This window comes from Hemitrygon akajei, chromosome 7 (genome assembly GCF_048418815.1).
Source record: "Hemitrygon akajei chromosome 7, sHemAka1.3, whole genome shotgun sequence".
In the NCBI taxonomy this organism is placed as follows: Eukaryota; Metazoa; Chordata; class Chondrichthyes; order Myliobatiformes; family Dasyatidae; genus Hemitrygon; species Hemitrygon akajei.
In genome coordinates, this window is record NC_133130.1 from 160,207,209 (window position 1) to 160,218,536 (window position 11,328).

Sequence of the window (11,328 nt, forward strand, 5' to 3'; positions counted from 1 at the left end):
ATTATTTAACACACAAACATAAAAAGTGTTTTTTAATTAAATAGGAAAAATCCAAAAAAAATTATTCTAATTTGAACATGAAAGAAATCATTGCTAAATGTTAAGGAGAAACAAGAGAAGTCACTGGAATACTGGTTATGCTATTTGCAAGACCAATTTAGGAGTGAAGCTGCTCTCTTGTTAAGCTAGGCTCTCGGTCTCTGAGTCGCATGCAGTGTAGCTGTTGAAGGGATTTTTTTCCCCTCAGCCTTGCCTGTGTCAGTTAAGCTTGCACAGTGGATTTAAACAGCAATGAGGAACCGCCTCGCTCCCATTGGCTGCTTGTGGAGAGGGAGGCGGGGTGATGCTGTCCATCAGCCTCCGATTCTGCAGTCTGAGTGGTCCGAGAAGATTGCAAATGACTCATTCATGCCATATAAATGCTGTGCCTTGCACTAAACCCTCTTATTGCTCGCAGTGTTAGTGCAGGAGGAGGAAGAGAGGAGGCGTATTGTTGGTAGGGAACACACACAGGCACTCAGAAAAAGGCGAAGGTTCCGTGCAGCGCTCAGCTCCCCTCCCGCCCAAGTACAGGACTGGATTCTTTTTGTGAGGGGGCAACTAACAAAAAGTGGCTTGTTCATTGAGGTGGGAGCCAACGGCGGTCGGTAATGATGGATTGTGCCGTCAATGCACAAAGCTTGATCACAATTTCTCTCCGCAAAATCCACAATTCGAGAACTCAGAGAGGAGGCATCAAGCTTCACAAGAACCTCCTGGTCTCCTATGTGCTCCGAAACGCCAGGCAAGTCTACATGAGCGAGAAGTACGCCGAGATCTACGGCATGCACCAGTACGAGGAGGTACACGACATGCTAGACATCTCGGGAGAGGTCCAAGGCAGTCACCCGCTCGAAGTGGTAGAGGAGATGGTAGAGGGAAACGGCGGCCAAGAGGAGAGCGAGTGCAGCCCGCTAGACCACCAGCCCGGCCACCTGGACACTCAACTCAGTAAGGACACAGAACCTGAGCACCCTCTGTACAGACTCTCTTGTTCGGCTTCGTACCCCGGCACGAACTATGAGCCGTCGGGAGGTGGTGGCGTTGGTGGGACCCACTGTACGAAGACCACGGTGCTGGATCTGGACACTCACACGGTCACCACGGTGGACAACGGCTACCTTCAGGATTGCGCCTGTTGTTGCGCAAACGGCAGCGGAACCGGCGGCAGGAAGCGCAAGTCGGACTCAAGCAGTTGCTTTTACCCGAATGAAACCGAGGACTTTTCGCCGATTAAGCGGGTCAGGTTCGAAGACTACTCGGGCTCCGGGCAAACCCTGGACTGCACGGACCCTTCCAACATCTCCAATCTCATCTCCATCTTCGGCTCGGGCTTCTCTGGCTTGGTGAGCCGGGCGGACTCGGAGCAATTGCTTCAGACTGAAGTCAAACAGAACGGACAATTGTGTAGCAAACAGGCGCTCGCCAGTTTAGGTGCATGGACTAGAGCGATCGTAGCTTTCTGAGAGCCACTCGCTTTCTCAGTGTGTGCGTGTTTGTGCTGTTTATTATTGTTGTAACAAGGAGCAAATCTGGACCTCATTTACAACGGGAGGAAAATGTGTTATTTTGTTTTGGAGGGACAGAATTGAGTCATAGCAACTTAAAACAGTCAGTCGTTTACAATTTAAGACTTGGAGGTCAGCTGCGCAACGACCCCTCCCCCGGAAATTGAATGATTGACTTTACTTAAGTCTTTAGGATTGGGGAGGTAGAGTGACATATTTCTGGTGGGGTAAAACGAAGAAGCTACAAATTTGAGTGCACTTTTTTTCCCAAACCTGTGCTGAATTGGTGTTGCTTTAAGAGGAGCGCTGTCCCTTTAAATGGTGTCAGACTCGCTGACGCCAGGGATAGCCGCCGTTGGGTTGAATGGGGGCGGGGGAACTGGTAGTGTCACGTGATTCAGCCTTGCGCTTTTAAAGGAGAAATGCATCAATTCTCAACAATGCGGAATTAAATTGATCTTGTGGTGCAACTTTTCCTAAATCATTTATTTTTTAAAGTCTGAAGACTAATAAACGTTTCATAAATTTTCTAAGTTTCTCAATTTAGACAACAAAACATTTCAAAATGGCAGTAACTTTTACTCCTTTTGGAGAGGTGGGACCCATTGACTTGCTATTGTTTTAAACGCTGGTTTTCCTGCATTGGGAGCACTTTTAAGCAATGTAACTAATTTTTTTTTCATTCCGCGTCTTTTAACAATTGCAAACCTTCAGTCAATTCTAATTTGGAATGAGATTTGCCTTTAGTTAAAAGTTTAACGCGCGCAATATGGATCACGAACAATTTTATCAGACATGAATCACAATTCGTCCAAAGTATCCTTGAAGTGCGTAAGTGGAAGGCTAATGTAGATTTTCCTATGCATTTACTATGAATTGTAAATGCAGAGCACCGAAACAGTGCAGTAATTTTTTGTTTTAGAATGGATATCATTCACATCATGAAGAGCGAGGCATCGGAACGGCGAGTTAACTTTGATCACAGTAGTATTTAACAATGAATTGTTTCCTATACATTTACACTCCAAATTAAACTTTCATCCCGTTCTTAGTCGGGTGCAGTAATCATTGAAACAGCGAGAAGTGATTAACGTGGATTAAAATGCTACTTCGGTCTTGATTTCAAACGAGCATTAGTCCGGATCAGGGTTGCAATTTTTATTTTACGTCCTGTAAATAGACCCGTTTTTCCCTTTGATTAACTGGTTCCAAAAGCTTTTCAACGTTTTGTTTTGTCGTCGAGCAGATGTTCAACACACCAAACCTTTAACATGACCGTGCAGTTAAATGGTGAGGGCTGTTAACCGTAAGTGTTTCCATTTTGTGACTCGGTAAACTGAACGAAATGTTACCCGATTTTCTTGCCAAAATATGTTTGGCGAAGCCTTTTGTTGTAAAAAGGTGTTGAGGATCAAGGTTTTTAATAAAACGTTTATAGCGTGTAACTGACCAGTTTTAATTTGAGAGGCTTCTTCTGTCAACAGATCATCTCTTGTGTTTGTATCTGTATTTTTGTGCTTTTAATAAACAGTATATCACCACCTGTTTGAACGGTTGGTCCTTTTAGTGCAGAACTATTTTAAATCCTGAACTCCATTCAAACTTCTGTCAATTTCCTACCATTGATGTTTGCAAAATTATGTGCATTTTCACTTGAATTCCTAGATTGGCCGTGGTATTGGGGCTTAAAGGGTTAAGTTGGGAACGTGTTTAAGTTCTGAAAATTTACGGAAGGTTCTGACTGAGAACTTGGAAGTGAGATTTTGGAAGGACAATCTTGTTAGGATCAGGAAAATTTGGAATCTCTTTTGCAACCTGAAGCCTGGTTGCCTGGCTCGATTGTAAGTGAGGTAAATTTTGATTGGTACAAATTCCAGACCAGCTGGGTCGAGGTCTGGTTGGTTGGACTAAGTGAATCCTGTTTCATGTGTGTGCTCAAGGTGGGGTAGTCTATCTTGTATTCCCTTGCAGTTGCTCCTTAATGCTTAATTTTGGCAAGGATCCTTTGGTCCATTCTGATCCCCCCCCCCCCAGTCAACCCTAATGCATAGTGTTTTCTAATGTCGATGAGCTCCTCATCTCATGGTAAATGTCTACTTAACAGTGTCTACTCTTTCAACCCTGTTATTCTATCACAGACTTGAATGGGAAATGTCATTGTTACAGCTGATCATAATTCAACCACTGGTGGGTTGCCAACTGATCAGATGCAACTATACTTTCTGCCTAACCTGATGGGCGCTGAGACCCGTTTCTTCTCCCTTGTAGGTCTAATGCAATGTTATTGATGATGGAAAATGCACCCTTTTGGCATTGCTCTAAATTTTATTGCACCTGGTTAGGCTCTGATGTAAAATGGTGTAGGCTTAGTGACTGCACAAATCTGACAATGCTGGACATGCTGGAACTGGGCAGCATCTAGTCTGGTGTTAGTGACTTCCTACCTAATTTGGTGACATAGTCCCTAGCTTATGGCTCAGTACCACACTAGGTGCAGCCACCCACAAACATGGTTTCTTTTTGAATATCAGCACCACCTCCACACTAAGGGATTTCTAAACCGAATAGGCTAAGCCTACTTCATAAATCTCCCCAACTTGTCCCTTGGCATTAGAATATTGTTAACTTTCTATTTGTCAGCTTTACTTCAAATTATGGCAGTCCCTATCCTGGGTAAAAATGCATACTCCTGTTGGGTTATGTGCTATTAGATGACAGTATAAAATGTTTCTAATCTTGACCAGTTGCCTTCTGAAACTTGCATAAGGTTAGAATGAGTTGAGGTAAATGTGAGGGTAGGAGGTTGGGTGCTGTTTGTGGAATCTGGAACAAGATCAAAATCTTTAGTTGTGCCATTCTGGGGGTAAAGTGGAAGGTACATGTTTGCAAGAATGACTTGAAACTTTCCTCAAAACTAGAGGCTGGGGACAATTGTCCTAACAGAATATTGGAACAAGTTCTGGTGACTGTCCACTTCTAGTTCCTATATTTAACTGTTAACCTTTCAAGAAGACTTCATTTGGAAAGCAAAAAATGAACTTAGATGTAACTTGTTTTGTGGATGGTGCAAATGGATTGTATCCAATGTGCTGATATCTAGACATGGATGAATCCTTTCTGTAGAGGAAGGGCAGGTTCATAGTGCATCTTTGTGGGGTGGTATAATGAATGGAATTAAGTTGTACTAATGGGAATAAGTTGAGTTAGATCTTGCATTTGTTGTGGTTTAGTGGCATCTACACTGAAGTCTACTGACTTCAAATTATTGTCAATTTTCAGCAGTTGTGTACTTTGACTGTTCTGTGCTGAATAATGCTGCTTGTGAATGAGCTAACTTAATTTATGCCCTTCATTTTTCCCATCAGAGGAAATGCTTTCCCTTCAGCATTGGCTTTTGATCATTTTAAGAGACTGATTAAAGAGGGCATTAACTTTCCAAATGCAGTATGTTCTTGCAGTTTAACCCATTTCACTCCAGCACCATTCCAGTGAATCTCATCCATCATGCAAGCAATCTCACTTTGGGGTGTGACAGCTTGGCTTTGGGTGTAGATGGGACTTTTCAAAGTTTCGCCTTTCAGATTTTGTAGATCTGAGCTTTGTAATTGCCTGCTTGGGGGGTGGGGACTAGCTGGGACTCACTGATAGAAACCCAGTTCTGGTAAACAGAACAGTAACTGACATGCAGCTTGTGTTAGTAAAGCTATCTTCTGAGGTTTTAGTGTTTTTCAGCAAAAACCTGGTTGAAGGAGGTGATAGTAAGCATTAATTGCTGATATAATAGTAAGGAACAGTGTCTAAAACTGGTGAAATATTCTGTTTTCAATACTTCAAAACTACCTGTGAATTTAAATGTATTGTGGAGCTGCTGTTCTGAGGAAGGCCAATAATTTGATCAGTCATGCTCTGATTGTTTTAAGATTCTAGCCACCAACTTCAGTACCGACTGGGGTGGAGAATGGAACTGACCTTGGTCTTGCTGAAATTCAGTCAAAATGAATGGCCTTTCTCAGTAGCTTATAAAGCAGTTCCTGCTATGCTTCTGATCACCCATGATCAATTCAAAACCCAAAATGTATATAGCAATTTGATGTGAATTCAATTTTTCAAATATCTGATTTTTGCCTTTTTCTGTGATAGTTACTTTTTTGTAATTTTTTTATTGAAGTTCATCAAACAAACATTTCCATAAGATGTATTTCGGACATTGTGTGTGTGTATATATGTAATCATATCTATCACAAATCTCCATAAAGTATTTACCTGAGGTATATACTTATAGAAAAGAGTGGAAAGAAAAAACAAGCAAAAGGAAAAAAACTATGTACAAGTAGGGAGTGATTTTTTTTACAACATTCATTGATTTGTGAGAATAAAATCAGGCCTGTGAGGCATTATGTAGTTAAACCATTTTTCCCATTATGAATCAAATTGTTCCAGCTTATGATTAACAGATGCTGTTATCTTCTCCATATATACCTATCTGGAGAAATACTTGTTATAATGTGGATTTTATATTACTTAGCTGGTTATTCTTTATTTGCTCACTTACTCCTTTTCCCCACCAAAATGAGAATGTATATGTGTACATGTGTATGTATGTAATATATGGGTATATGCATACATAGGAGTACACAGGGAAATCTTTTCTGTGTAATGGATTTGTTCACTGACTTTTATGAATACTGCAATGAGGGCCCTCAACTCAAGTAGGAGGGGTTGTCCCCCACAGCTAGACATTTCCTCTAGCTCAACGCAGGGTCATCTACTAGAGACCTTAACCTTGGAATCACACGTTCGTTGCCATTTTTGTTATTTATGTTTCTTGGTCCTTATTTGCTCAGGGAGTAGATCGATTAAGTTTTATTCTAATTTCAATGATACATTGACAGATAAATACAGATGGCTTAAGGGCAAGGTAAAATTCATTTCTTTTAAAGTCAATGGGCTATTAAATCCAATCAAATGTAATAGAATTTTATCCAAAATGGAAAAAAGAACAAGCCCATGTAGTATATTTACAGGAAACTCACTTAAGTGATAATGAGCATAGAAAACTAAAGAGAATGGGTTTCACTAATTTGTTTTTCTCTTCATATAAATCAGGACATAGGAGAGGAATCGCTATTCTTATCTCAAGTAAGCTAAATTGTGATAGTTTCTTATGCCATGATTGATTTTTGGCCCTTTTCAGCTGGTCATAAGCTCAGCTTTTTCCAAACTTCCACTATGTCACAATTACTGCTGGCCCTTTTTTGTTTGCCAATCACATAATGACTGCTCTATGTTGGTTCTTGGTACAGGAACACCATTTATCAATAATGTGCTGGAGGACCCTGGTGGCTCATGCAGCATGTGTGGGAGGAAAAACAATGTCAGTGTTTCTGGTTGAATCCTGCATCTGGTCTCTATTGTACTAATCTCATTTATTTTTTGTATCCAGATCCCTTTACAGCCTCTGTATTGTCCTCTAGCCCCATAAGATCTCATTTTCTAGCATCATGTACATTTATAGGGACATAAGAAACAAGATGAGGCCTGCAGACCTCTGATCCTGCTCTGTCAGTTAATTCACAGTTAGCCTATCTTGGTATAGTTTCATCTTCAGTTCCCTTAATAGTGAGAAATCTATCAACAATACTGCATCTCTAGCCTTCCTAAGATTAGCCACATCAAGGGGTCTTCATGAGAAAAGTTTCACAAGAGCTTTAAAAATCTACTCTTTAACTCAACTTAGGCAAGATGTAGGGATGCTTTCTATCAAGATCTTCAAGAATTTTGTTTTCATCAAATCTTGAGAAAACAAATGTCAACCCTGGAAGCAATTTGCTGAACCTTCTATGGCAAGTGTAGCCTTTCTTAGGGTGGGGTGGAGAGAAATATCAAAGTCATAATAATCTTGGTGTGTTTTCTCCTGATTTAAAACCCTGATTTCACTTACTCCAGCATTAGTCCTGAATGCTAGTTGACTCTATCAGTGACCAGACTTAAATGTTTGGAAAATTTTAATGTCTCATCTGCTCTTTGAAACTTCCCTGTGAAACTCCTTTAAATTTTGTTAAAGCTGAAGTATTCAGTTATCATTTTATTAGATACAATTAATGTAAGTATCTAATCATCCAATTGTGGTAGTATGCAGACATGGTCAAGAGGTTCATTTGTTGTTTAGACTAAATCTCAGAATGGGTAAGAAATGTGATCTAAGTGACTTTGATCATAGATTGTTGGTGCTAGACTGGATGGTTTAGCCTAACCCTATCTCAAACTACTGATCTGGGATTTTCACACAACAGTTCCTGGAGTTTATAGAAAACTGGGCAAAAGAAACAAAATCAGTGAGTGGCTGTTCTGTAGATGAAAATGCCTTGTTAATGAGCTCAGAGGAGACCGGTTCAAGCTGACAGAAGCAACAAACTGTAATAACCATGTGTTACAAGTAATGTGCAAAAGATCATCTCTAGACACACTGCACATTGAATCAAAAAGTGGATGGGCTACAGCAGAAGGCCAGGGACATGCACTCAGTGACCACTAATAGGTACAGGAGGTACTGTAGCTAATAAAGTGGCCACTTAGTGTATACCAGCAGTAAGTTTTAAAATCTGCAGGAGCTAGAAATTTGAAATAAAGCAAAACTTTGTAGAGCCACCTTGTAGATACAGTTAGGCCTGCTGAGTGTTTATAACACTTTACAAATGTAAACTGGTGTCTACTTTGAGCTGTTGGTATTTAAGACCTTTTAGAACAGTAGCACCAGCATGGACCCACACCACACTTCTCTGCATGATAGTTCATCCAGCAAGTGTCTACCTATTTCACTATATTTGTCCCCTGTGGGTTGCTGCTCTATTTCCATCATTCAATGTTTTGTTTATTGAACATTTTCAGTGATTGGAGAAAAATCTTGGTATAATTAACACAGCATAGCAATTGTTTACACATCACTGTGGGCATTGTGAAATTGCTTTACCAGTGAGCTAAATTGGAGTAAGTGGTTGGGAAGCCAGTGATTCAAATTGATCAGTAGCAATGAGAACATGATTGCACTGGAGAGAGTGCAGAGGGGATTTCCTAGGAAGTTATTTTGGTTGGGAGAGTCTGGGAAGGCTGGGCTTGTTTCCCTTAGAGCAAGGGAGGCTGAGTGACCTAATTGAGGTATAGATAGAACCATTTTCCCAGGGTGGAAATATCAAAATAAGGGGGCACAGTTTAAGGAGAGGGAAGGAGTTTGAGGTGAAATATTTTCTTGGTTAATATCTGGAACCTGCTGACTGATGAGGTGGTAGAATTGGTTAAATCTCAGCATTTAAGAGGCATTCAGATGGGTAACTGAATAGGCTGAGTAAGGGGAAATGCAGATGTAATGTGGATAATTTGGATCTGTGTAGATGGGGAAAATATCAACATTGATGTGGTGGGCCAAAGGGCTTCTTTATACTGTACACCTTTCTGACAAGGTCCAAGTGCAACTTAATGCGTGGAGTAAGTCACTGAGGGGTAAAGCCTGGGATATGTTAAAAGCTGTAGAAAATGGTGCTAACAAATTGGGACTATCTCTTTAATTCCCCTTGTACTTACTGTGACAATTACATTTAATTGGCATTGGTAATTTCATGGCATGCAAGTAAATACTAATTGGCTGAGTCTCAAAAGGAGATATTAGAGCTGGTGTCCAAAAGGTGATCTTGCAGGTTTTGGAGGGGGTAGAGAATAGGGATAGATAGAATTTAGAGAGATGATCCCCTGCTCTACTTGCTTTACACCGTAACTGTGTGGCTAACCACAGCTCCAATGCTACATTCAAGTTTGCTAATGATACCACTGTAGCAGACTGTATCAAAGGTGGTGATTAATCAGCATATAGGTGGGAGATTGAAACTCTGGCTGAGTGGTGCCATAACAACAGCCCCTTAGTCAATGTCAGCAAGACCAAGGAGCTGATTATTGACTTCAGGAGAAGTAAACCAGAGGTCTATGAGCCAGTCCTCAGCAGAGTTGGAGACTATCAGCAACTTTAAATCCCTTGGTATTATTATTTCAGAGGACCTGTCCTGGGCCCAGCACTTGAGTGCAATTGTGAAGAAAGCATAAAAGCGCCTTCTCTTAGTGTGATGATTGGCAAGCCATCTAAAGCCTTAACTAACTTCTATAGATGTATAGTGGAGGGTATATTGACTGGTTGCATCAAAGCCTGGCATAGATACGTCAATGCCCTGAAATGGAAAATCTTACCTAATGTAGTGGATACAGCCCAGCCCATCACAGGAAAAGTCTCACTCTTGAGCACATCTACATGAAATGCTGCTGGAGAAAAATGGTATCTGTCATCAGGGAACTCTACTACTCAATCATGCTCTCTTGCAACTGCCATCAGGAAGAAGGTACGGGAGCCTCAAGACTCCCCACCAGGTTCAGGAAAAGTTGCCACCCCTCAACCATCAGGCCCTTGAACCAAAGTTAATAACTTTGTTCATTACACTTGTCCCAGGATTAAAATGTTCCCACACCAATGGACTTACTTTCAGAGACCACATCTCATGTTCTCAGTATTTATTATTTTTTGTATTTGCATAGTTTGTTGTTTTTTTGTGCACTGGTTGAATGCCAAGTTGGTGTGGTCTTCCATTGATTCTGTTAGGTTATTATTCTATGGATTTATTGAATATGCCTGCAAGAAAATTAATCTCATGGTTGTATATGGTGACATGTATGTACTTTGATAATAAATTGATTTAATTCAAAGTAAATTGAATTGATTTAAAGGAGCCAGCACAAGGATGATGAGTGAATGGGATGATGAGTTCAAGTTTACAGTTCAGTGTCATCTGGTTTTACTTTTCCCTTCCAAGTACCTAACCAATGTTGAGCACGATGGAATCTTAGTGAAATTAACAACGTTGTAAAGCAATGGATGAAGCGGGAAGCAAAGAGGAATGTTTCTTGAATTGCAAATATGTAGTGAGGCATCCCAAGAGTCGATGTTGAGTTGTGCTTAAGAACAAAATAGACAAAGCTAGATTTAAGAATCAAGAGCACAATTTACTCTTGACAGATGATTGGTGTGTATGTTGTACATAGTGGTTAAATTAGTGGACTAGCAACTAAAGGTATGAATCATTTGAGTTTAAATCATTCCATAGCAGCTGAGGAATTTAAATTCAAAACAGTCAAATACATCTGAAACACTAAAGACTATTTTTCAGTAAGCATAAAACAGATTGTTGTAAGAACTGAACTGGTTCACTGCTGTCCTTTTGGGGCAGGAAACATGGCATCTATGTGATTACCCGGACCCCAACATGGTCGGAACCCTAACATCCTCCTTAGGTCGGGCAATTGGGGATGGGTAATAAATGCTGGTATTGCTAATGGCATCCACACTTCATTTGATTTGGCGGAGAAAGGGTCTGTGAAAATCTATTGTGGGCAGATGTTGTTCACTGGGGCTGATGTGAAGCAACATGTATTAGAAAAACAGTGAAGGAAACGTGCCTTACATAAGATTTGTAAATAAAACAGAAGTAGGTAAAGCCTTAAAATGGCAAAACTGGAGGATTACATCCATATTCAGAGATACAGCACGGTAACGGGTCTTTCCAGCTCAACGGTTCCTCGCTGACAGTTTACACCAATGTGACCAATCAATTGTAGGTCATTGGAATGTGGGAGGAAACTGGAGCACTGAGAGGAAACCTACACAGTCATCGGGAGAACGTACACAAACTCCACACAGCAATGGGAATTGAACCTAGGCTGCTGATACTGTAATAGTTTTAGTGGC

The 11,328-nt window shown here is 40.7% G+C and overlaps 1 protein-coding gene across 1 annotated transcript; it reads left to right on the top strand.

Moving 5' to 3' along the window:
- Window positions 1-454: 454 nt before the first annotated feature.
- On the top strand, window positions 455-3,088 carry ier5l (immediate early response 5-like). The gene has a single exon (XM_073052338.1). It carries the CDS (start codon window positions 651-653, stop codon window positions 1,503-1,505), a length of 855 nt encoding a protein of 284 aa, XP_072908439.1. The 5' UTR covers window positions 455-650; the 3' UTR covers window positions 1,506-3,088.
- Window positions 3,089-11,328: the final 8,240 nt, after the last annotated feature.

Bases quoted from the DNA above. Each gene is read 5' to 3' on its own strand.
- ier5l (XM_073052338.1), top strand. From the start codon at position 651: ATGATGGATTGTGCCGTCAATGCACAAAGCTTGATCACAATTTCTCTC.